The 27,480-nt window shown below is 40.7% G+C and overlaps 1 protein-coding gene across 6 annotated transcripts in view; it reads right to left on the bottom strand.

Annotated features, from left to right (window-relative positions):
* Positions 1–262: 262 nt before the first annotated feature.
* CNKSR2 (connector enhancer of kinase suppressor of Ras 2) overlaps positions 263–27,480 on the bottom strand; it is a 215,176-nt gene continuing 187,958 nt past the window's right edge. For 3 of the 6 annotated variants that reach the window (XM_071749663.1, XM_071749678.1, XM_071749671.1), the window contains 2 exons: positions 3,636–3,832; positions 263–583 (listed from right to left, as the gene is read on the bottom strand). In XM_071749663.1, the coding sequence (XP_071605764.1) occupies positions 368–583; positions 3,636–3,832 (413 nt within the window). In that variant the 3' untranslated portion in view covers positions 263–367. Of the gene's footprint in view, positions 584–3,635; positions 3,833–13,169; positions 15,382–27,480 lie in introns of those variants that run through there. The other 3 variants (XM_071749698.1, XM_071749682.1, XM_071749687.1) reach the window with 1 other exon arrangement.

Below are 27,480 nucleotides of genomic sequence, written 5' to 3'. Positions count from 1 at the left end.
AATACTGGAACTATATAATACAAAATATTATTGTAAAAGTGACCTTCAATAACAAAACCTTTATTTTGTGGAACTTCCTCCATGAAAGCCACAGTCTCCCAAAAATGTTTTAAAATAATTTTCTTTAATATAAGCTAAAGATTTTGTTCATTATTTCACAGGAGGTAAACACAAGCGGAGCATGGGCAGCATATAAAATATACAAATTCTCATTAGAGATGTGGTATCATTGACCATTGAAGGTTTACTTCACACAGCTGAGTAACAATAAAATAGAATTTATTACAGCTCCCACATATTGATATAAAAACTACTTTATGCTCTTAAGTAAAGGGCTAGAGTACAGCAAATGGACAAAAAGAGACTTTTATACATGTGTTTCAATGTAAGAGTGAGTGTGCGCTAAGGAGCCTATAAGTGCATCAACCTCAGATGAACCATTAACAGAGTCCCTTGGGGTGCTGCTTTGATAGGTGTCCATGAAGAGATCAAGGTACATTTGTTTCCATTCTTGAAAGTCTCTAGATGTCAAAGTTGGATTATCCAGAACTTTATCTATAATGGCTACTTCTCCTTCCCTGGCCTGTGGGAGAAAAGGAACAAGCAAAGAGTCAGTGTGAGTGATGAGCTACTGGCAAAATCACGTGGGTGGAAGGAGAGAACAGGGGGAGCAAACACAATCTACAGAGCCCCCAAAAGCAGGGTAACTATCTGACTGCCATACAACCACTCTCAAACAGGAGCCCTTCCTACAGAGTGTCACGTATCACCCCGCGGGAGTAGGGCTTCCCTCACCTTGTCCAGAATCCTTAGAAATAGACCCCATTCCTCCTCCTCACCTCTTGCTCAGCTTAAGAAAAAGCCATCCCTGTACTGTTTACTATTAGCTGCTTGCAGTTCTCAAGATGGGTTTCACCTGACAAAGTGCCATCTGTTTGCTCTCCTTGATCAGCATAAGAAACACCGGGTGTGTGGGATGCAGAGGGATGGCCTCACCTGCCAGCAGAACCAAGCCTTTCTTACCAGCCTTGTCATGGGGACATCTGAGTGCTACATTGCAAAGGCTTGGACAAGGACCTCCATGTTAATGACAGGTCACCATCATTAAAGAGCCAGTGTATAAGATGAGCTGGTTGGCTGCAACATCCTCCAGCCACTTCAGTATCAAGGAGAGGGCAGAAATGGTAAAATCTAACACAGCTGCTGGTACCTCCTTATTGAGGCAGGAGGTGTGGCTGTATCATAATCACTGGCCGGTAATTAATTTATTAAGAGGTGACAGGCAGCTGCTATGGGTCAGAGTAAACCTGGGGAATACTGGCAACCACTCATGGTTGCTCCAAGCAGTAGAAGCTGGATGAAACAGATTTAAGCCTTAGAAACAGAGCTAAGATGAAGGTTTCCAGCACCGCTCCTGTGAGTAGGTATCATATGGCCACCAGCAACCTCTCCTCTATTCTCCTGGCCAGAAAGGTTTTGTGCTTCTCATTGCTAACTCACATTTTCTATGTCCATACCATGAATATGTTAAATCTTTCTGGGGAGCATGTTAAAAAGAAATACTAATTTGTGTCAGCTCAGATTGCTGGGAGATCAGAAGGGTCAGAAGCAGTAGGCTGAAAAGTATTTCTCAGGGTTTGCAAACAGCAGCTAAAGAATGCTCTCTGCTAATTACTCCTTTTCAGAAATGGAGGTGCAAGCTGAGAATCACCAATGGTAATGAAATCATAGGAACTCCTGATAACCATATCTCTGCTTGAGCTACCATAACCTGCTTCTTGCAGACTGTGGCTGGTACCCACACCTTGGCCATACCAGGCAGGTAGCTCACAAAACCAGGAGAATGGTTTTGTGGTTGTATCACAGGAAAGAGAGCAAAGGGATTTTTCATTAAGAACTTAGATGATGGGACTGAGAGGTCTATGGACAACAAGAACTAGAAGCAATTTGGAGTGCAATCTCAGACTCCTAATAATTTGGATAAGGGAAAGAAGAGTTCAGAACACCAACTTCAACCGGCCAGCAAAAATGGCTGCATTCAGAAAGGAGAAATCAGAGGCACTGATAAAAGCAAAAATAACTGATTAAGTGAGAGCAGCAGCTACTGGTATTTACAATTACCAGTGGTATGGCAGAGGTGGAGCTTTAGGCCAGAAAGTAGCCAGAAACTCATCAGTCATTGTGAAACAGGCACGTGTTGCACTAGACTGTTGCCCTGCATAAGAAATGGCAGCTACCTGCCCTTGACACGTGTTGCCATTATGTTTTCACTTACTGGTGTCATGTACTTTAAAAATTACACGTCAAGGCTCAAGCAAGAATGATGACAGGTTTAGAAAGTATGGCTCATGGAGAGAGAATAAATTGTGTTTTCTTCAGCCAAAAGAAAGAGGTCCCAGAGAACCAAGATCAAGGGGATGTACTGGTTTTGGAATTCCCTGGAGGAAAGCAACACCATTTGTAGGAAGCCATTGGCATAATGTAGCCCAGGTATCAATAAATGACAACAAGAAAGAAAACTAAGCAAGGCAGAAAGCTGCTGATGTTGAAGCGCTGTTTTGGTTCAAGTGACACTGCTGTAGTTCAAAAGCTCAGATACAGTGTGGAATTCCTGCTGCCCAAACATGTCTGAGTACTGTGATTTTTTTTGTTTCTCAAGCTTGTAGGAGTCACGTGGAAAGCCTGTGTATCTTGACTTTTTCTGCCAGCCTCCAATTCTGTAAAGACTCCCATAGCAGAAAATGCTAGAAGGAGTAGTTTCCTTCATTGAGAGGATACACTGCAGAAAGTTAAGCATGAGTAAGATTTTTTTCAGGATGGGAGCCCCAGAGCATGAAAATAATATTGCTTAAATGCTTCTCTAGGTGATGGGAAACTAAATTAATTAATGTTGATAAAGCCCTCTTTGATGAAAGCTGTTACAAAATCCACTGAACAATTATCTAGTGACTTAAAATGTAGTAATTTAATACAGTTAACAGCGTGCCTGGGGAAATCCAGCATATTGTTTGCTGAAATCTCTATCAGAAAGAATTGAAACTGCTGTAACAAACAAAGAAACTGATGGGGAGAATAATTGAGCTGTGGTACACTTATAACAACCATTAAAATCTTAAAATCTATGACTACCACTATCTTTTCGTTTAATCAATCCTACTGATTAAACACAGAAAGCTTATGCAGAAAGCAAGCACACACTTTCTTCCTGGACAAGTTCAGCAATCAGCAAATAATCAAGTGTTGTGAAAGGTCCAGGTCCCCTCCAAAAGGCAGCCTTTGCCTAACTTTAGACTTCAGCAATTACAGAGTGAATGCATTTTGGTAAATGAAAATGTTCAGGGACAAAAAAGGGATTAAAGTCTCCCCTGGTAATTTGGTGTCAAGTTCTGTTAAACTGGCTGGAGGAGCAGCTGACTGGTATTTTATCAGTGAAGAAATAAAAACTGATCCCCTCACTTCAACTGCTCTCCCAAGGGACGTTTTTCTCTGCTTTGCAAACAGTGTTTCCCCAAGTCTCCCTTGCTTGTTTGCACACTAGGTTCAGCCTGGACTCCAGCTGCACACAATTAATCTCCAAACACAACAGAGCCTGATCCAACCCTGGGGCAGGATTTTTCCTCCCTCTTTTATCTCACCTTTAAAGTGCTTTTCAGAATTCGCAGCTGGTGGAGTTTTTCATTGACTTCTGGATTGCTACATCTCTTTATAAAAGATTTCTTATACTCCAGCTTAGTGGAAATCCGATGTTCTCCTAAAGGAGACAGGCTGGCCTGCTCCAAGGCTCTGTACAAATCTTGCAAGGAATCTGCTGTTTTTTCCTCTATAGTTTCAACTGTAATGAGAAAAAGGAAAAAAAAAAATTAAAAAAAAAAAAAAAAAAAAAAAAAAAAAAAAAAAAAAAAAAGAGAAGAGGAAAAAGCAGAAAAAGGAACAATGTATCATTAACATGATTATAGGAAGATCTATCAACAACTTTTGCAAAATGTTTAACAGGCTTAAATAGACCCTAAGGAGAACATTTCACACCTGCTTAGTTCCAGGAAAAAAAAAAAGTGATGCAGTTGTAACTGCTCCTCCTTACTATTGCCTATTGCCTTTCGGAGAAAGGGAGAAAAACTTTCAAGAATGTAAAATCTTGAGCCACAAAGAAAGAAGTTAAAAAAGAGAAATGGTGCAAGGTGCAATTTTTCAGTGACATGCTGTCAGAAATCACATCTCTAGTACTGCAGTTAAATATGCTGATGACTTCTTTATTACAAGGAAAGGAAGCCCTCCTGCTGAGCAAGGTGATAAGGGATCAAACATTCAAGGCTATGTTTATGATGATAGCCTCGGACTGACATTTTCCTCCACTTCTTTTTGTCTCTTATTTTTGATACTCAAGAGTGTTGTTCAGTAGTCAGTAACACCCTCAATTAGTGGTGTTTTTTTAGTCTAATAGTACCTGAAGATTCAGCAGCAGACTACAGACTGGACATAAGAGCACATTCATGACATCCTACCCAGCAATGTGGCAAACCAAAGTAGAGCTGTTTGCTTTATAGGTTTCTTTGTTTCTTTGTTTATGGTAGGTTTTAAAACAACTAGTTCCAACTAGTGCCAGGAACATTTAAAAAGAAATATTTAGCTTTTCTAAAAACAAAATCAAACAAAGGCTGGGTATGAAGTGTTACTGTGATACAAGCATTTGAGATGCTTCATTTAGAAATCATCAAAGCACTTTAACTTCTCACACACTGTTTCCCCCAGAAGAAACTGTGTGATGACTCTGTACAACTTTGGGAAGGGCCAGTGAAGTGCCTGCCAGGACTAGCTGAGTGGTGACCAAGAGAAGCCACGGCAGCCCCTGGGGAGCAGCCACAGCTCCATCCCCGCTGCCCCTCACACACCAACCCAACGGTACAGACAGCAGCTTGCAGCCCCCCCACTTCTCTCCAGAGACCTCAGGACACTCCATCCACTCTTGATTTTCATAGCAGTGCATGTTTTCCTGGCCCAATGTGCCTGTGTCCTCAGGATGCTTTCATGAAAGCTCTTGTAGGAATGCTACAGCTGTTTGGTTCCAAGCATTACTTTTATCCCTGCACCAAGACATGGTTATCTCTACTGGCTGAAAGTTCAACACATGGTGAAGTATCCATAAACAGTGAACTTCACCCTCAGGGCTTTATAGGGGTTTTTTATTGAGCACCAAAAGGAAGGACAGATAGTATTTAGAAGCGGCATTCCCAGCCCACCAGGAGCTACCCATGGCAACCTCCCATTCAAGCCATACCAAGCAGCAGGGCAAATACTCCTCTCAGGCTCAAGCAAGAACTCCAGAGACCAAAATCTCCACAGTCCATCACAAAAAGTGATTGCACTCAGCAAAATATAACTATCAGTATGACTACTAGATACAATATATATAGTTATATGTGATATTTAACTTGGTATAACATTTATATATATATATAAATATATATATATAACTTGGTATAACTATTGTTCTCATATCATTACTTTATTCCTTCGACCTTTTCATGAGGTGGCTGTTTTTAAAGAGCTAATTTTTTTTTTAAAAAAAACAGATATGGAAATGAAGAAGGGTTAAAATCGTTTTCTTGATGGACATGGGTCTGTACAGAGCTCCCAGAATCCTCCCATGATGTGCTAGCCTACTTGGAGATGTGAATTCATCACTGTATGGGCAGCCAGGAATTGAAGAAAAATAGAAATGGGATGCTCTTCTGTTTCCTGTTGCATTCTTTCTTATTAAAACATCTAATGTGTTAAAGAGAAAAACATTAAGTAGCTGAATACTTAAAGATTGATTAAAACTCCCTGTGGTCTTGGCTTTTACACTTTCTTAAAAAGTCCACGTGGCAACAAGATCAGACATTTGGGATCTCTCTCTGAGTTCATATCACTGAAGACTGAAGCCCACCAGCCTGACAGCTGGGGAATGGGAGTGATTTGCTAAAGGACAAAGGGAAAAAAAACCACCTCAGTCTGACAAGGGGGTATGTTACACCTCTCTCTTTCTCTTATTCCTTGTTATGCAAAGCAAAAAAAAAGATCTTTCCTCAGGTCTCTTCTCCACAGCAGCATTGCCATGTTGTACCCTCTTGGGATTAGTTCAGGCAGAGTCTGTTGAAGAAGAGACCCAGTTCTTTGACTCCATGCCAGCTGAATTTATGCTGCTGAGGAGATCCAGAGCCTGGACCTGCAACCAGCCACCACCCGGTGACTGAAAACTCATGGCTACCAGAAACACCAAGAGTCCCCACCATGGAGAACAACAACATTTTGGTTCAATCCCAAGCTTCTGACCTGAATAACAAGTTCCTTTAATGAGCCTGGAAGGCAGCACGGTCCATGTGGGTTCCAACATCGGAATGGTGGCTTGTGCTGCCCCCCCCCTCCTCAGGCTGCCAGCAGAGGCTCCTCAGGGCTTACCCCCTCATAGGGACTGCAGGAAGGGGATTTCTGCCCTTGCCCCAAGTTCATAGAATCATAGAATCATAGAATTGGCTGGGTTGGAAGGGACCTCAGAGATCATCAAGTCCAACCCTTGATCCACTGCCACTGCAGTTACCAGCCCGTGGCACTGAGTGCCACATCCAGTCTCTTTTTAAATATCTCCAGGGACAGAGAATCCACTACTTCCTGGGGCAGCCCATTCCAATGCTTGATCACCCTCTCAGTAAAGAAATTCTTTCTAATGTCCAGCCTAAAGTTGGAACAGCTCTGAGACTGTATGGGAAGAGGTGTGGGATTGCAGGGGGCACGATGCAGACAGGGTTAGGCAGCAGAACGCTGACAGCAAATCTTGGAAATGCATCAGCACATCACCTCCAGCCAGCTGGGGCTGCCTCCCCCAGGCTCTGTCACCACCTTGGTGCTGTAGCTGTGAGTGGCATGGGGAAAAAGGGATGGGGCTTGCTATAAAGGAAAAAGCAGGGAAGAAAAACAGCAGGTACCTTCCCTTAAACAGCTTGCTGCTGCTGAGCTGGGGAAGATCAAAGAGGGCAAAATGCCCACTGCCTTGTTCCACCCACAGTAGGGGAGAGGATGGTGGGCGTCACGCTAGCACATCCCGAGCCCTTAATATTTTCCAGAGAAACACTGAAGGTGGTGGTACTGTTGCTCTCAGTGGCTCCCAGGAGGCGGGAATGAGATTATAAACGAATCTCCCCTCCCTCGTCCTTCTGCTGAAGGCTTTGATTGATGCTCTGTAGGTGTTGGTGAAAACCTTGGCACCATAAAGCATCTGAGGCACTTGATTAGATACACAGCTGAGCTTAAAACATATTTTCTTATTTAAAACTGGTGGATTTGAATGCAATCCATGCTTCTACAGAAGGGCTGTCTCCTTGAGGGACAATAAGGCCTCAGGTAATGCCTTATTTAAGTAGAAAATGTGGCCTAATGGGATTTGCAGATGACCTCAGAACAGCAGCCAGTGCAGCAGGTTGTTTATCTTTCTCACTGGACTGTGAGTAAGGGGTTGTATTTCCCCTGTTTCTCTGAATACACTCTTAGGTAATTGTTTCCACATACTGCTAAAAAGGAGGGTCTCTTCTATGAAACAATAATTTTGTCCCCTGTTCCACTCAAGCCTGAACAAGTCTGTAACTTTGGAGCAGGAATAAAGCTACACAAACTCTGCATAAACTGGATAGAAATTCATAAACATATCATCCAAATACAAGAATACACAGGTACTAAATTTTGTAACAGAGAAGCTCCAAGTAAAAGCAAATACATTTGCATTCAATTCAGAAGGTAAAGAATATATCAGTCTAGCAAACGGCATATTATTTTTCATTATTCTGCTTTCCACACAGAAGAGTTTTTGAACTTCACCCTTGCTTCTGAAAATGCAGTAAATGCTTGCATCTACTTTTACATCTTCTCAGAATAGAGAGAGATGGAGATTGTGGCGTGAAAGGCTAAGAGGCCAGGAATAATTTTGGTTGTTGGCATTCAGGAAAAAACCTGGTGGATTTTCTTACAATGTGCAGTCATTTGCTGTTGCAAAGTGCATCCCGCGAGCTCCACAATGTACAAAGTGTAACCACTGTGCTCTTCATCTTTCCATTATTTCCCCCTAAGATCCTAAGAGCCATAACAACATCAGGCACTTGAGAGAAAAATGACTATAGAGAAACAGCTAACACTGATATTTACATGGACCAAAAGCTGATTGTTCCCTGCGAACTGATGATTCAGGAAGTTGGTACTGAATTAGGGCCATGTAGAAGGTTGCATCCCAGCTGGCTAACACATTGCTCTCTGCAGAATCTCTAGACACCCATTTCTTACAAATCTGCTCTAAATATATGGAACAGCCTCTAGGAATTTTCAGTGGAGGTTTTTGTGCTTCTGTTACTCACTTTCCCTGTAAAAGTTCAAGTCTTCAGAAGCTTGCACTGTTTCCCCCTTTCAGTGAGGTACCAGAGGATGCAATGAGTGCACCCAGGGCTGTGAGTGCTCAGAACTGTCTGTGCAAACATAGCACAACAGCCGATCATAAATTCTGTCACCTGCTGTGCTGACACCCTTTCTGAGGGTTGAAGGTCTCCTTTGAGGCTCCTTTTGGACTTTGTCAGTGCCTCCTAATGCCACACAGGCTTATCCCATTTTCTCTAGACTCCTCATCCTGATTGCTGGACACTGTTGCCACCCTGACAGCATTCTCTGATTTTCCACCATCCTTTTTGCTGTTTGATAGCTTTACAGCTTAGTGACGCACTTTCCTTTGCTGTGCAGCTCCTCTCATGCACACCCACTCCCCTGTTTGCAATGAGCTCTGCATTTGAACCAAATTGCTGCCTTCTGCAAATCCTGAGAAAGCTGAGCTGCTGCAAAGTCTGTGACAGGGAGCAAACAAGGCAGAGTCAGACTGAAATCCTCTCGTTCCACTGAAATTTAAACTCCCATTTTCATTCCTGTTGGTGAGTTTGCTTTCTCTGGCAGAGGAACCAGCTCAGCTCAGCTTCCTTAGAGTCTTAAGGAGGCAATTTGGTGAGAACACATCACTAATTATGTTATTAAACGGCTGCCATATGTTATTTCCCTCCCTACAAGTCCTAGAGATTTGCTTCCAATTTGAGAGTTACACCTTTCTGCTTCACCTTTTGTACAGGTGAGGCATCTGCCTGAAGCCTGCCAGAGATTTTCTGGGTGTGCCAGTAAATGCTCCACCAAAACAGAGTATCCCTGGCCTCTGGGAAATGGTTTCAAGCTAGATAAAATAGACCCAGATGCACAAACCTCTGAGTTTGTTTGTTTAGTTTTTTGTTTTTTGTTTTTTTTTTTTTTTTGGTTTTTTTTTTTCCCTCTGCGTTTCATAATCTTCTATGCCACTGCATGTTGGCTCTGCCATCTCTTAACAAGCAGGTCTACCAAAACCCTCCTGGTCCTGAAATGGTTTCACTGGTTTGCAACACAGCAGAGAGATGCCTTCTGATCCCCTGGGGAGGCCTCTGGAAACAAGCTCAGGCTATCCAGTGGCCCAAGTGTGCTAATGGGCAGATGTCATGTGGCCACAGGGTGCAACAGCCTGGCTGGGCTTGTAAACCCTGGGGAGCAGTTAGGAGAAAGGCAGAAGGGATCTTATATTTAAAGTGAGAAAGTGAAAGGATGGAAGGAGAGTGGATGTGGGTTATAGCTGTGTTAGAGGGGAGAGGACAGAGGAAATCCTTCAAAGAAATAGTTGTTCTTGGTGCAAGACCTAAATCCATCTTTGCTGCTGTTCAGGTTAATTATTAGGGTCCAAACTGCATAAGATGTGTATCCAAATGCTTCTGATGCAAAGGAATGGGAATTACAGTAATTTTTAAATGCTATTTAGGTAGATGGTGGGCAGACCAAGCCAGGTATTTCCTGTCTTCCCCAGACTATAGGCTAAAAGGAATGAAATGGTGAAACAAATGAAAAGGTTTTACCATGAGATGGTGTCTGCTGTGTATGAGGTCACCCCTGCCCAGGTATGAGGGGAGTCACAGAGATGTGTAAAATCAGCTCCCAGCAGAACACTGCAAGTCTCATCTCTGATTACTGAGAAAAGGAAGAAGCAACACAGTGTTTACATCTGGCACGGTACAGGGGGTGTAGTAAGATACAGCTCACGTCTACATGAAAGCTCTGGGCCATAAAAAGCTGCTCTCCTTGTTAAACCACAAATAGAAACCTGTGTCATCTCCTGCTACATGTTATGACAAAATCAAGATCTGACTGGGCATGCAAGTATGCCTGTGCAGCTATATCAAGAATCATGGAAAGTTAAGAGGTTGGAAGGGACCTTGAAATATCATCTGGTCCAATCCCCTTTGCCAGAGCAGGGCCACTTACAGCAGGCAATACATATACATATACACAAATACTAAATGAGAAGTTTCCATGGGTGAAGGAAAGCTTAGGAAAAGATGAGGGAACTCCAGTGCAGCACCTGGCCTTTGCAACCCTTCTCTCTCATATTCGTTCCCTTTGCCTAACCTTTTCTGATTTGTGTAATCCTCCATCCTCTCTGGCCCCATGTTCCTGGAAGTGCAGGATTTCCCCTGGGGTTTTGAGTCAAGGAAGGGAAGAGCAGTGCTTAAAAGCAACCTTTGATACATTTGTTTAATGAAACTTTAGTGGCTGGAGGATCAGAGAGCAAGTATTAAATCTGCATTTTATACCATTTTTTCCTCTAAGGAGGAAGTATTTTTGAGTTACCAGGATAATGTGTACATGGTTTATATTCTCTCTGATGATGTAAACCTGCTGGCAAAAATGATATTCCCTAGAAAGTGCATTCGCTGAAAGCACCAATGCAAAGGAGTTCTGCAATGCACTAGAGTTTTCTGCCTGATGGTACCAAGGCTGCCTCTCCTTTCATGTGCATGAGCATAAATCGGTTTCTAGAAATAGAGTGAACTGTGCAGGCAAGTGGAGAACTCATCTCCCATGGGACAGATTTCTAAAGGTATTTCAGGCATTTTCCACTACAACCAAGTTCAAACAGAAGCAGCTGGTTACCATAACTTCTTTTCAAAGCTCTGATTCCAGCCTTCGCAAGGCCTGAGAAATGCTAAACCTTTGCTGTGGCACCAGAGGCCTAATTATTTTTTGTGAACTACTTGTGGCACGAGTGGTTTTCTAGCTGGATCAGTAGATGCCTGCGAATCTCTTTTCCTCTGAGGTCACCTTTCTGGAGATATAAACTGCCTATAAACTGCCTGTACCTTGTCAGGGCCTTGTGAGCCAGCACTGCCCTGCGGAGTGCAGCCTGTGAGCTGGGAGGCTGTAGCAGGTTCCACCTCCAAGGGACACTTGAGCTGGTCCTACTAGAAGGCTCACACCCACGTCGGTCACCTCTCTGCAGCTTTCCACATAACTGGAATTGCTTATTAAAACCAGCTGACACTCAACCTAGCATTAGGAAAAAAAAACAACCCCAAAAACATCCTCAAGGTTTCTCCCCAGAGGTCTGCATTGTTGTGCTGGCAGACACATTTAGGCATTTTCAACATCCACTTAGCAATGCAGTACAGGTGCCAGCAAAAGGGTTAATATGTTAGTGAGAAGGGAAGACCCAGACAGAGGGAATAAATAGCTGCCTCTTGACAACTCTTGCACACCTTGAATGAGCATATGGAGATGCTCCCCATTTGCTTCCAGCCCTGCTGTTTCGTGTGGTTACATCAGTGGGCTGTGATTTCAGAGAGGGCATAAAAATGAAGATAAAATAACTCCAAAGCTTCCCAAAGTAATTGGGAACTCTGGTCAGTGGCAAAACTTTTTGGCAGCGGTGTTCTAACTGCATCCTTTGGTATTTGGACGCAGTACTCTACTTATTAAGTTGCCTATGGAGACCAGTTTAACCTTCATCTGCTGAGCAGATTTTAGTGGGAGAATTTTAACATGATGAAATAAGATACCCTGACATTTTTCTGTGCCACACATCGAAAATTGTTTAATTTTACCACAAGCCACCAATGTTGAAGTGAAGTAAACAGTGCAATTACAGTTTGATGGTACACTTCCCCTCAGTCCCTGCAGCTCAGAAACAATGGAAAACTTCTTGTATTTATGAGGCAAGTCAGGAGCTGAAACAAACTTAGTAAGCTGCTATTTGTCTGGGGATGCTGTGACTTTTAAAAACAGGTTGAGGAGATCCCTACAGATACATCTCACAAGCAATATATGAAAGCAATTACTCCTGCAGGAAAATATTTTTTCACAAACCTAAGCTGTTGCAGCACATGAAGTTGCGAAAGGTTAAGTGACAAATGATATGGACTCAGTGACATTACTCACCAGTCAGAATCAAGCCACAGTCACGCTTGCACAACAGCAAAGCCTGTTAAGGTTGAAGGGCTTGATACCCAACAGGAAGCCTGAAGTGAAGGGGTATGTGTTCCTGGTGAGCAACACCCACTGAGAAAATGAACTCTACTTCAGGCTACGTCCCAGGTTTCCTTTTTATGTGAAAAGGCAGCACTGAGAGTGAAAGTTTCAAAAGCACTTGAATCACTTGGGAACTGCAATCATACTTGAAAGTATGTCTGCATGAAAGACACATGGCAAGTAAGTGTGGGCAGGGGCCAGATTAATTTAATCGCCATCTCAGTTACCTCTAGTAATGCACGAAGCGTCTGCCAAAGCATTTATGACAGGGGCCTGAAATGCTTCTGAAAACGTTATCCCAGAAGATACCACATTTATTCAGATTTATTATTTGATTTATAGCTGTACATGTTATGGTAGCTGCACTGATTAGATTCCAAACTAATTAGTCTGCACATGGATTTGCATGTTACTTACGGAGGGCACAACACTGCCAAGTATCAGAAGCCCCCCCTCTCAGCTGCTGAATGCCCATCCCACCATAAGCAACACACAGGGTTCAAAGTACCTTTGAGAGTAAAAGCTATTACTGTGATGAGAAAAATGCAATACCACGCAGTTTTTCTAGGCATTACTCAAGCCATCAGATGTCATAATGAACTGTAGAACACATATGCAGCTCAACATTAAGCTCACTCTCAAAAGTGGCACGAGAGTTGTCACAGAAGAAAGATGCATTCCCCATCCTCTGGGCAGAGTGTGTTTGCACACAAAAAGCAAGAAGAGCCATGAAAGAAACAAGAAACACCAGCCCTGACAGAGAATGGTTACGCAAAGGCAAAACTGAAAAATTGCTGGCTTATTTCCTTTATTAAGCCGAAAATAACACCTTCAAAAAATCCTGACTTCATGAATAAATCAAATGCCTTAATTGAAGAAACATTTACTGCCATTTTCTATACTTTATTTTAAGGCATACAGAAAAATATTTAACAAATGTGTATGCAATTAAATGCTGGGGACTGCTAATTACAGCCCTTCTGAATGCCTCTGCAAAACAAAGATACTCAGTACAACATGTTAGAAAGGGTGGGGAAAAGAAAGAGAGGAAGCTGAAGACAATCTAATTCATTGTAGCCCAGATATATGCTGGCCCTGGGCTATGAGCAGCAAATAAGCCATCAGCATTACCCCAAATGGCAGCCAAAGGACATTTTACAGTCACATCTTTGCTTCTGCTTCTCCAATTCATTTCCAAAATATTTCACCTCCAACTAATTATGGAATTTAATGACAGAATGTAACGGACTGTCTGGGGTTGCAGGCCATTCCAACAAGGCTTTAATGACATATAATCCTTCAGGTTGCAGAATCTTTACGTACTTAGCAGTGATTTATCAGCCCTGGCAGAGGCAGGTACTTCAAAGGCAACCTTATATAAAAAATAAATCCTGCCTTTGCCAAGTGTTGGAAAGAGCACTAAATTAAATTTAAAAATCAATTCTTACAGACAAGAGAGTCATAAAAACTCAGTGGGTTTGTCTATTTGGCCAACAGGCAAAAATTTATGACAGTACAGTTTTGTAATCAATAATAGCAATAGAGTGTATGTTTTTGATTGGAAAAAACTAAAGATGCCAAAACAACATCGCTAAATATTTAGGCTGATTTGTGACAGACCCATTGAGCAGAAACACAAAACATGCATATTGATGAATTTCCAACTAGTTTATGTCATACTCTACTTTTTATTTTTCAAAAAGAATATTAAAACTATTATAAGCTTTGTCACCTGCTGTAAGGCAGAATGATGCAATTTTATTCACTGAACATTTCCTGTTTGTGAGGCAAAAAAGCATAATTTACTTCTTTATAAAAGGGAAATATATATAACTATATATATAATTTTATTGGTATTAACATAATGCAATACCATACATTGAGCAAACAGAAAGAAAACATTTCAAAATACATTTTTTAAAAGTATCTCCCCGTAAGATAGTATGAAATATCAAGGAATTAGCATTAACATTATTACAATACACCCTTAGCCAAATATATTAAGGAAAATCCACATTCTAACCACAGAGATAGAGGCAAACATCAACCCGTAGGGGACCCAGAATATAATGGTAAATACAATATCTGAATCTGCTTTGAGTGACATCCAGACAAATACTGGCCCCAAAACAGCCCTCTGGAGTCTGGGTGTTATACAGAGAATACTTCGTGCCTGCTTGGCCAGGCAGCATCACTCACATGTTTAAGTCCTAGAAGATAAAGAGGAACTGGAGAGTTTATCTGCAGAGTCTAATAAATCTCAGCGTGAGGTATCTTCTCCGTCATCATCCAAACCAGTGTCAGTGTACCCTCTGGTAATTCATTACAGATCATTAGATAAATGGAAGTCTCCAGAAGGTCTGTACGTACCTCCACTCGACAGAACACACTGAGTTTAGCGTGACACAGTAAGGTGACTTCCTTCACTAATGTGAAGTGTGTTTAAACGACACAACACTGTCTGGTTGGCCTGAACGAGTTCACTCAAGTTCAGCGAAAGCAACAGGATTTTACAGTTACCATGGCTGAATCCCTCTTTAATTCCTTGAGGTCTGCAGAACACAACTGAGTGACATCAAAGCCCTTCCCCTGCCAAGACCCTCTTCCCCTTCCGTTCTCCCGGGCGGGGGGCAGTATTTTCTGCAAATGTGCTCCATGTAGGCTGGATCTGACTTTGTGCCTAGTCCCATTGTGGAAAGGGTGCATTCTTCAAAAGACTGGCCATGCCCTTTTGACACCTTCCTGGAGGCCTCATATGCAGGCATGTGGTTGTCTATGCTTTAAAACGTCTGTTCTCTGTTATAAACATCAAAGTTATTCAAGAAGAACTGACTTTCTGAACGGAGGCCATTAGGTTGCTTGCAAGAGGCTGAAGTTGAGTCTCCGCCGGGCCAATTCTCTAATGATAAGTTTATCAACCTTTGAGTCCAATCGGTTCAGTGCCAAGAGAAGTGGATCCCATTTGACATGGAGAGGTGCTATCAACTCTCGCAGTGTATTAGCCTAATACGATAAAGCAGTGATACAATATGTTGAAAGAACTGTGATGTGCCATAATTTCCATATCATATTAGTATATTAGAAATACTGTCATGCAAACAAGAGCAAATAGCGAATCTGGCAGACAGAAGCAGCACTACAGAGCTTGTCTAATCTGCATGCAGCTATGCTCATGAGGACAGAGACATGGTGCTGTTCTGCTCTTACACCTTGCTCCATTAGAATATCCATCCCTGATGCAAAAGATGTAATTAGGGCAGAAAGCTAAATAGCCTCCCTTTGTGGGTATGCTTTAAAAAAAAAAAAAAAAAAAAGAAAAAAGAAAATAACAGAACAAAGGCCAGTTAAAAAACAAAACAAACAAAACAAAACAAACCACAATAAAAATAAAACAAGAGAACAATACACATCCTAACAAACTTTGGTTGGTCTCCTTTATGTTTAAAAGACGTTAGCTCATTTGGAAGCATTGGAAAAGGGTCACATGAATGACGAGAAAGGAAGCAAAGAATGTGCCCTAAATCCACCAAACGTGGTACAAACACAGAAAAATATCCTGCTGGCAACTTCTGCATGAACTAGAAAAAGAGGTGACACAACACAATCTGACTTCTTTTGTTATCCTAGCTGGCAAACCAGCATTGTGCAATGCTGGGCGAAGGATACGACATGGAGCTAGGAAATCATGTGATTTTGAAACACACTGACATTACATACATCCAAAAGCTAGGGCTTGAGAACTCAAAAATCTTTGTGGACCTGTGTTATCAAAGAAAAGAGAAAGAGAGAGAATAAACAGCATTCAGCTAAGTTGCTTTCTTAGAGTTTCTGCGTGGAGATGCAGTCCCTGCACACAGGGCAGTTTCAAAAGCCTGGATGCTCTCAGTACATACCCTTCTCTGTTGTCTACTATACTTAATTGTAATAAAAATTGAAAACTTTCCATGGATCTTGAAATCCATTGCGGTTTTAGATCCAGGATATGAAAAGCTGGGGGATATTTTGTTGTTAAAAACCTCAACACTTTAGGAAAGATTTAACTGTGCAGAGTATAAAATCCAAAGACTACAAATTCAATCCAATTTAACTGGTGAGACTTGTTTATTTCTCATTAAAGAGAATTCTTGGGGTTTGTTTGTTTGGTTGTTTTTTTCCAAAAGACAGAATGAAAAGGGGAGTAAAATATCAAGCACTGCCATTTTTACTTTCGAGCATATCACAAACGGCCTGGGAAACAGAAAAGAAATGTTGTCTCAGTGACAGAGGGCACAAGGTGGAAAGAATCCCAGATGGAAACTTTGGTGCCATTTTCTCCACCCACAGAAGCAACTGGAAAATGGGTTTCCAGAGAGGCGGAGGGCAAGCAATGTTATATGCAACTTAGACAGAGTTCAGCATCTCCTCCACTGCTGAGATTTCCTGGAGACCCTGTGCATCAACAGGGAGAGGAGGAAGAAGAAGGGAAAACAGTTTATATAACTATGTCCTAAGTATAGCAGTTGAGAGAGATTTTTACATAACTTATTGTTTAATTCAAGGAATGTTTGATTCTACAACCAAAATGAAATAACCAAAGCAATCCCCAAACCCCAAGCTCCTGACAAACAAAAGGCCAAACCAGCCCATGTCAGGACTCATGGGATTGAGGGCTGGGAGACTTCTGCAAAAGGGAATGTTTTTACATTTCATAATGTTTTATACTGTAAACAGACTCAGCACTAAAAGAATCCTGTGTTTGTTTGGAAAAAGGCACTAAGTGAAAGAGGTACTGCCTCTGCCTCTTAAGTATCACTTCTGCAGCTTCAGCAGACTCTGTCATCTCACAGAAGTTCATTTAACTTTGTCTTTAAGAATGCAGGAAGTTTGGTTCCAAAGGTCAGGTACTGATGAAAGAAACTTTCCTTTTCAGGAAAAAAGGTGGCTATGAAATTTGGGATGTTTACTGAAGTTACCTAGTGGGTGTCCATACCCTGCTCTTCCACACTCCCTGCTCAGGCTGGTTAGGACACGTCCTCTCTCTGTTGTGCTGCCTTCAACAGCTGATGGGACAGGGCCAAACTCCTAAAATCCAACTCAATTTTGCATTATAAGGTAACTTTTTCTGAAAAAAACACTGCTTATAAGACCCACTTTGGAAAGGGCTACTCAGTAATATTGCTAAGCCCATTATTAGCCTATCATCAAACACTGGTAATTCTTTGCTGTCCCAACTGGTAATTCTTCAATGTCCCAGTTTGAATCAGTCACAATGTGCATAAACAGCCTTTCATTAGGATCTCTTAATGTTAAGTGGGTGCATACACTGCCCTATTTACTTACAGGTATATACAATTAACACGTACACTGGAGGGGCTTTTCTAAATAAATTTTCTAGTTATTTTACTACCTTGCTCCTACTGATGGTACCCAACTGTAAAGTATTTCGTATTCCTTTCAGAGGCACATTAAAAGTATAAAAACTCTGCTTTTTGGTAGTAAAATTGTTTCTCCTTATTTTAAAAACTACATTTTTCTTTCTGTATCACTAACATTAGCAAAATGATTTATGTAAAAAGTCTCCACCATATGGTTCGTTTTCTAGATAAGGGATTTTCAAATTTGCTTTAAAGGATAACAAATACAAATAACAAAGAACAAGCAACATGCTTTTAGATGGATACTTATTGACACTACAACTTACAAAACTCATGAGACTTGCAAACATTTTGGTAAAGAAACCAACTGCCATTCACATACAAAAATGAATGCAACCCTATGAAAATAATGAAGTGAACCTATTCCATCTATTAATCAAATTATGTTTGTATTATGAGAAGTGCTTTATGGCAAACAGCTCCCCCAGAGAGGTTACAGAAACAAAACTGCTTACTGTAAATCTCCACTTATTTCTTCACCTTCTGTGGTCATATAAGATGTGAGGAACCTTATGTCCAAGCAAACCCATAGCAGTGGGAGGTACTTTGCTTATCTAATGTGGAAGTGACAGAAGGCATCAGAACAGGGACCAAGCCACAGCAAAGGGACGCTCTTCAGGCCTTTCTGAACACAACAACACATCTCAAAAAAAAAAAACCCAAAAAAGGGGAGGACAAAGTTCCCACCTGAGATAAATGTTTGAGAGTCACAATCAATAAGGTCTCAAAATGGCTCTAACCCAAGAAGCCTTACGTAAGGAAATGAGCATGGAAGGTGAATCAACTATTTCTTTTTCTCTTTCTCTTTGAGATCTATTTATAAATAATGAAGGCACACCAGCAGACACTAATGAGAGGTTATTTAAGTTAAGGTTTTTACTTTGATGTGTTTTTAAATAAAATGCATAACATTTTACTGCTGCCACTTGAGAGTACACTTTCTTATGAGTGTTCACTTTATATATTTTGCCTAAACAGACTACAAGATGCCTAATTACTAAATGGCATGTTTATGGTAAATTTGCTTTTTAGAGAAGGGGTAGGATGAATAATAGCCAGCTAACAAGCTTCCTTTTGAAATAAGTACTTAAGTTTTTGAAAAAGAAATTTCAGACTTACCATCTATTATAGTAATTAGAAATGTAACCGCCTTTTGAACCTATCCTTTCCTTCATTTGTATGCTACTTCTTGTACAAATTTCTATATCTGTCTATAAGAGATACAGAAGGTCTTTGACTAGAAGCTCTTACCTATTATGCCATCCAATAAGAAATCATGTCTAGTTATGTATATTCCCCTAAAGGTAAGTACTACGGGTGAGTAATCAGGCTCTGAATAAGACTGAATCCAAACACTAGGAAAAAGTAATCCTTCCTCATGTACCACAAATTGCTGCTGGGCAATTTGGAAGGAATGCATCTTCCTTCCTTGTTAGGGAAATGGCTCAGCACTATCTGACACAGTCTCCTTGTGAGGAATTCTGGCAGATCTACAAACCATCCCCTGCTCAACTGTGAGAAGCTCCTATCATCTGCAGCACTGCTGAGGTCTCAGACAGATGCCCTGCAGAGATGAAAAGGAGCTGGTACAGGGGCTGGCAATGAGAGTGCCTGAGGAAAGAGGGTTTCAATGACACATCCAGTGCAGCCCCCTGACACTCCACTCCACAGCAGCATCTCTGTAAGTGACCTTGTATGAAGCCAGTAAGGTGTGGAAGCAGTAGCAGGAGTCACTCAGCACTCTTCTGGAGACCGAGTTACTACAGAAGAGGGTGCTAATTCAAATAATGATGACACAGGAATATGCTATCTACAAATATCAAATTTTTCCAACATTACAGTGTATGCTTTAGTGTCCTTTGTGTCGTCACCGGGATGAAAGTGACAACAAAGGAACACAAAGAGCGCAAATGTCATATAAGAAAGCACCATAATGAAGAAAGGGGACAGGAAGAGAGGTGGTGGTCTCAGACCATGTATAAACTCCAGTATCTGCTCCTGCACAAGAGCTGCACTTGGCTCTGTGAGAAAAATGAGGCCTGGGGAAATTACAGGGCTCTGTTCTGCAGGGATTTTCCCTCCCACTTACCACAGTATTTCTAAATGAACAATTGTATCCAGGCTTTCCTAGTATGCCCTTCACATCCTGCAGTTATTACTAAATAACCCTCTATCAACTTGGTACTAAAGAACTAAATAAATAAACCTGCCCAAGCACACAAGTAAGCAAGAGTTACAAGAAGAAGTGCACCTGGAGAATGAAAATTAACAGTTCAGGTTGGCTTATATCCTCTGGCATCACACCACTGACATAACTTTATTGTCATAAACTAATACAGAGTCTGACTCTGTATTAAGCTGTGCAAGTGTATGCTGAATGGTATCTCTAGCTCACCTCATGTGCAGGGAATACTCATAAGCCCCCTAAACTCTTCTGCTTTTCCCCAGACTCTTGCTTAGCCCTGCAGAGGCAGTGCCTGACACTGCTCTCCACCTGGGTGCAAAGGCAGACATCCCACTGGCAGTGGGTGCTGCAACAGCCTTCATTCAAAGCCCCCTCACCTCTCCATCAAAGCCCCAGGAGAGAAACAGCCAAGGACTTGGAAGTTTGTGGGGACAGATGTTGCAAGTATTTCTGACCCTTCCTTCTGCACTACCTTCTGCTAAAGTAATACTTCAGACAGAGATGTCAAAGAAAAAGTTTACATAGAGAACATGCATTTGCTTCACCAAAACTGTTCCTCTAAATGACAAGAAGCTTTTTGACTCTAGAGCTTCTGTATTATTTGCTGTTGTTTCTGGAGGTTTTATTAAGTGATGAACTTCCAGCCTGCTCAAGAAATAAGGATGATAGCGGCAGTAATAATTAAACATCTAATGAAGGAGGACCACCGACCCATAAGGACCCCATTTTTACCTCCTCTCTGGTACACGAATTTTTTTAAAAAGCAGCACATTCCATTGTCAAATTATATACTATTATTTGATATTCTTCCTAATTCTTACTGGTTCTGCCTATATTACATCCCCCCATATTAGTCATATCTCATGGATATTCTTGTGCTGTACAAATCTCTCTAATATCTCTGAAACTCTCCCCTGCAGCTTGTTACTGGGGTCTTGCTGGTGGGATGGTTCATAACTCCAAGATGGAACAGTTTGAATTGTGGCTCTGTCAGAAATCTGCAGTTATTTTACCAGTTTGTTTTGTAACTATTGTGAACTAGTACAATGAGTTGCTCCCAGACAGAGGAGGCTCTCTAATTTGGGACAGAGAGTGAGACAGTTGAATAACCATGGTCAATTAAAAAAAACCCAAACACTCAGAGGGTGCAGGATGTAATAAGGACTTTAGTGTCCCACAGGGCAGTTAATGAATTCTGAGAATGTTACTCAAATTTCTGCCTATTGGAACTCTAATTGCTGGATTACACTGAAACTAAATTACACAAACCTATGGGACAAGCCTCATTCAGAAGTCCATGTTACACTCAAAAGACAAGGACATGGGGAATAAATCTAATGTGGAGATTCCTTACAGTCCAATTTTTAGTCCTGCTGCAAACTTAAGTTAGCCAAGTTATGATTGTAATGGCATATAAATCTCAATTTAATCTACCAAACATCCTTCCTGTTTCATACTGAAATATGTATGAAAAGACTTGTCTTTATTTCCTGGCCACAATGCAGGAACTGTAGTTTCAGTTTGTTGCCCCATGAAACAGCTACTATACAGTATAAAAATGGGAGTTGTGTTTCCTTTGGACTTCATCTCTGAAAAAAAAAAAAAAAATTGCACTAATTTTTTGCATTTCTATCACCAAACTATTTCCTAAGGAATATTTAAGGGCAGTTGGCCCTATTATCATAACAGACTATCCTCTCTTTCACTTTCAGAAGCAGCATATTCCTGCAAATTTTTATAAATTAACTCACTTAGTACTTTAAAAACAAACAGAAAGGTATGGAATTAATTATGAAGTGCTAAATTTAAAATTTAAAATTACACAAGTTTCACAGATATTAGAGAGAGACTTGTACAGCACAGGAATATCCATGAGATATGACTAATATGGGGGGATGTAATATAGGCAGAACCAGTAAGAATTAGGAAGAATATGGAATGTGCTGCTTTTAAAAAAAATTCATGTACCAGAAACAAGTTTTTAACTTCAGCTAGTAGAAACCACTTGAGATACAAAGGACTTAACTAGCCCATCAGCAAGTAACATAATTCCCAGGGTGCCTTCCATACTAACAACAAAAATACCAATACACTGACAACATGACTCCAGTGACTCAAGAATGCACAGCCAGACTTTCATCTCCTCACTGCCTACACCCAAGGACAAAGAACTGAGATGCTGCTCCTGCCACAGCTGTTGACAGCTGCAGCAACTTCCCATTCTGGCTGAGGATCCCTTCTCCAAGTGGGTCAATGAAACAGCTCACATAAACATGAAGTTATTAATATCAGACTGCACTTTAAAATAAAATGAGAAAAGTGAGAAAAGAAATGTCATATTCTTCTTCATGTCCATTTCTGCTGAGGCTCTTGAGCAGCTTTTGCTAAAATATCCAATGCAAATGTGTGAAAATGCACCCAGTTAGGGAAAGCTGGGAGGGCGTATTATAATTATGATAATTATTATTGTTACTACTGCTATTATTATTATTTTGATGCTCACGCTGAGATATGTTAATGGAATCTGGAGTTCACTGGAAAAGCACACACACAAAACATGGACAATGCTATTGCTCGTCTGGGAAGGCCATCAAGGCAGATGCTGACAACTTCTCTAGCTGGCTGTGCTTCCATAGACCAAAGGTATCCCCTTCTCTCTCCTCATGTACTAGCACTTGTTTGATCTGTTAATCCAACCTGCCCTGGCTGTTACCAGATAAATTATATGATTCTGCTCCAAATGCATCTTTGATTTAATCAGATCTCTTTCAGGCTTGAGAAGAACCATATTTAGGAATACACATTCTATCAGATTTGAAATCCCTCCTTCAGATCATCGGACTGGAATACACACATATGCACAAAGCATATAAAGAAACTAGTTTTAGAAACCTTGTTTCTAATTAATTTTATTTCCATAAAAACAAGGTATAAATGGCTTTTCCCATTTCAAATCAATGATTCAGCTACTTTCTCAGGTGTCTACATTGTCCTGAAAGCCTGTCAGACAAATACAGCAGTGAGTTCCCTGTTTTGCTGCAGTGAATTCATTACCTACTTGGGAATACAAAATGAAGAATTAATGATAAAATGTTCCACACCTGGTAGATAGTGAAAGCATATATTTTCATCTGGTGAATTTAACTTTTATTTTTTTATGAAAATAATTATCTCTACATAAAAAGCTATCTCAGAAAAGTTTGATGTAAGGTATCCTTCTGGCAAGCCAAACGCCGCTATATTTTTGCTTATAATTGCTTGTATATTTTTAACATGCAATAGCTTTTTCCAGAGGTGCTCCAAATTTTCCATAAAAAGTATATCCTAAACAATGCCGTGACCACTGAAAAAAGAGAAAATTGGTTGGACTGGGATTTCATTAGGCTAAAGGCTCCTGCTTACAGGAGTCAAATGCTGAAAATGTCAGAAGTTCCCCAGTGTGTTTTAACTAAAAGCAGCAACAAACAACAAATAATTTTCAATTATTTCAAATCCCTGAACATGCTAGACTGAATATGATCTCTTTAATTGGATAGCATCTCCTTAACCCTGCTAAGAAAGTACTTCTGTACACATTTTAGGCAGAGAAAATCCAGCAAACTATTTGTCTTATTCCCCTACGTATTCAAGTTCCTGGTCAAATAACCAGGAAAACCACAAGTCAGTTGTATGTGGGATGGGAAGGTACTTCTCAAAATCTTTTGAGATGTCAAAAATGTTCTATCTTTTTTTCAGAATGAAAATAAGAAGTCGGTGGCTTTCAACTGTTAATGAGAGAGCATGTCTGTATTTGTTAGCTCTTGCTATCTTATCTGGGGTTTCAGATCATAAAAAGGAAAAAGTCTTACTAGTTTCTTAAAAGTTATCAAGGAAATACCATATGAAGGAAAACAGAAGACAGAGGAAAGCAAGAGGAGCCCCAGCTCTGGGAGCAGAACTACTGCTGGCATGAGATGGCAGCTGGGCAGTCTGAGCCCAGGCCTTCAGTGAGGAAGAGGAGTGAGAAGAAGTCCAGCACTGCTGGGAGGGAGCTGAATCCAGCAAGAAAACCAGAGCTCTCACAGCAGCTCCACCACTGCCACTTTACCTCAGCCTTTCCATAGCAGCCTGCTGGGGACTGAGGGGCCCATTCCAGACAGAATTAGTATTAAAAGACTCCTTTGATCCAGGTATTGCTCTTGGGGCTCAGTCTGCCCCTCCAGCAGCCTCCAGGCACGCTGGTTGTGCTGGTGCCCTGAGCTGACAGGCCTTTGGCCCTTGGTCCTGCCAAGGGCTGTGGAAAAGGTATCCAGAGGTTCAAAAAGGGTGTCCTATAATGTCACCAAAACTGGTGGCTCTCGTTTGCAGGGGAATCCTGCTCAGCTCAATCCTTCAGCTGGAGAGAATGGACTGAAACACCCTCTGACACCAGAGGCATTTTACCTATAAAAGTAGAAACCCTTTGAAAATGCCAGGTAAGAGTGTTCTCTGCTCCTCAAGAGGGTGATCAGCCAAATGAGGTTTGTCCTGAGGGGTTTCTGCTGTCCGAGTGTCTTCTGCCTGACCAGTTAATGTGCACAGCCACTCCTCCCCTGGGCAAACTCTAGCATGACCCAGAGCTGCTCTGCAGTGGAAATAGTTGCAGCCATTTGCTATTCCCTCCCACTTCAGTTTGCATTTCATTAAAATATCATAACTAAATAAAGAAAATATTAGTAACTCCCAGGCCTGAAAAAAAACCAAGTGTGATGCAACTGGGCACTGTTCTCATCCCATCACAGCAACCTGCCTCCTTCTTAAGTGACACCTTTAGCTGCTCAGTTAGCTGTGTCTTTCACTGATTCCTTTGGGTAACTAAATAATCTTTTTTAGCTTCCTTCTCCTCTACATGTGAACAAGCATTACACACTCTTTTCATGCATCACTGACATCAAAACTATGCCTTTCTTTTTTTTTTTCCTATAAGGAAGAATCATTTTACACAAACAGTCCCCATCAGTTCTCTTTTTTGGATTGCAAAGCCATGACTGCAGAGCATTTGCTGAAAAAAATAGAAAAATAAATCAAATCTTCTCCCACAAAAACAGAAGTCTTAGGAGGTTTGGCTTCTCCTTTTGAATAAATAAAGAAGATAAAGCAGAAAAAACTAGTGTCAATAGCTGCAGTGTCACATACTGAAAGCTGTGTACTGCTTGGGCATTCTAGCCTCAAAAAGCACTACTGAAAAAGGCAGAGATATGAGTAGCTTGGATTGCTGGTGGTGTGAAAGAGTTTTCTTGCAAGGCCTAACTGCATGGTTTAGGATCACTCGAGACTTAATCACCCCTATAAACAAGGGAGATGTAACAGAGATCTGTATAACTATGAGCATATATATGCACTAAGTAAAGAGAGAAGAGATGGATCATTACCTTTTCCAGTAACAAGAACATCTGAAAGTTTGGGTGGCAGGTTCAAAGCTAACAAAAAAAGATGCTTTCCTGGAGTTAAAAAGCGAAACTACTCATTGCCATATGATTCACCTAAAAGTATATCTGAGTTCAAAATCAATAAAACTATTTTGTGGAAGAATGATCCATCAAGAGCTACAGGCAAGACACCTTTAACTATTCCCTAGAAATGTTTTTAGGCACTGTTCAAGGCAAGCCTACTGAATTAGAGGAAGGGGGGGCTTAAAGCACTTCAGTGCAATCTATTGTGCTTTCAGGGTTTTTTTGTTTTTTGTTTGTTTGTTTTAATGCAAATAGCTCAAGGTCTAAGATTTGATATAGATTTACACAAACTAATGTTTTGGGGAATTTTTATCAAGCCTACATCTGTTGTGCAGAATGCGAAAGCTAGATTGCAAGATGAAATAGCAAAAACTACAAGCTTAGTGAGTTTTTAATTTTGGAAGGATTTATTTTTTCAGAAGAAAGTAAACATCCGTCTTAAAGAAGCTGTGTATGTGATTGCAGCAAGCTCACTAATTTTCTTGTGTAACATTGGGTCTTGCTAACCAGTACAACTGGATATTCTAAAGAGGCTTTACAACAGAGTTGCTTTTGTAATTTGCAGTGACTTGACTTTATGTTCATCTGCCTAAACGTTTTTTATTCCAGAAATATAGGCAGAGAGGTTCTGGAGAAATTATCCTGGTGCAAGAACATGGAATTAGGAAAAATGTATCTTTGATTTATATCATATCTTTCATAACAAGGGTAAAAGAAGCATAGAAAACAAGATTGCTTCTGGAAAAGACACCCTGGGAAAACAATTTTGAAATACACAGAGATCATACTACCTTTTATAGTGCCCTTGCTTTTATCTGATATATTAAAGATTTTATTGTGGTTACAGCATGATCACAAAGTTCAGTGTATATTATAAGGTACATCTGTGAAACAAGCTGTATCTTATAATATACACTGATGATACAATTCTGTGGAAAAATAAGAACTTTCTCAGTATAAGTTTTCTATGAGAAAGTGCATGAGAAGGCAGGAACAGGCAAGAATTTATCTGTTCTTGTTCCATTATGGTGCAATAGGCACCTTATCAGCAAAACAACTGGTAATGAAAAAGATGCTGGTAACTGTATTTTACACACTTCTCTGTGAACTATGAAATAAGCAAGTATAAGGTCAGCTTAATAGGAAGGTGTTTAAAACAAACCCTTAATAGGTGTGTGCATAAGGGGGAAATCAAGTTACACACTTAAGTGCAGATAACTTCCCCTATTCATCCTGGAACTACTACAACAATTATATTTGTCTTGAAAAGAGAAGACTGACTTTAATGAACCTGAGAAGGAACAGATGAATATCTGGCTATGTACTTCTGATGATTAATAACAGTATGAGCTATGGCAAATGCTAAAGACAAGCAACAAGCAACAGCAAAACATATAAGGGTAAACTAGAGAAACAGGCTTATGACTTTGTCCTTTAAAATACCTACTTGCTTTCAACCAGGTACAAAAAAGGAAGTTATCTGAAGAAAAATTCTGACTAGGGATCTCTATTAACACTTTTGGAAACTGGCAGGTAAGAGTGATAGATAAAGAGCTAAGGGGATACTATGAGAAGATTTGTTTTGTCCAAAGCTGCCATCCAAGCTAATTATGGACAGATATATTACAGGGTTTCCAACATAATCATGAGGATATGCCAGATTCTCCTCCCTGGAGGACAACTTGGGCTGAGGAAACACTTCTGTGCACTGGCACGGTCTACCAGAATGTGGCTCCAGTATAAAATACATCTACCTGGCTCACCTGTGTTCATGCTAAATTATTTAAGCCTGTGAAACAAAGGCAAAGGTAGCATGGGTAATTTTCAAGACAAAATGCTGTTAAAAGAGTTTTTCCAGCTGAAGGGAAGATTTATAACACCATCATGCATGTGGCACAGAGCATTATGGCTGATGGAATTTTCATTTGAAAAACCAATCACAACACAAGGAAACTTGTTCCATAGCTTATTCTCACCATTACAGATTTATGTCCTATTTCTAGTCATCCCCCTTTTGCTTCCATCTCATCCC

Source organism: Heliangelus exortis, chromosome 1 (genome assembly GCF_036169615.1).
Source record: "Heliangelus exortis chromosome 1, bHelExo1.hap1, whole genome shotgun sequence".
Taxonomy (NCBI): domain Eukaryota; kingdom Metazoa; phylum Chordata; class Aves; order Apodiformes; family Trochilidae; genus Heliangelus; species Heliangelus exortis.
This window is presented reverse-complemented; position numbering and strand designations above follow the sequence as displayed.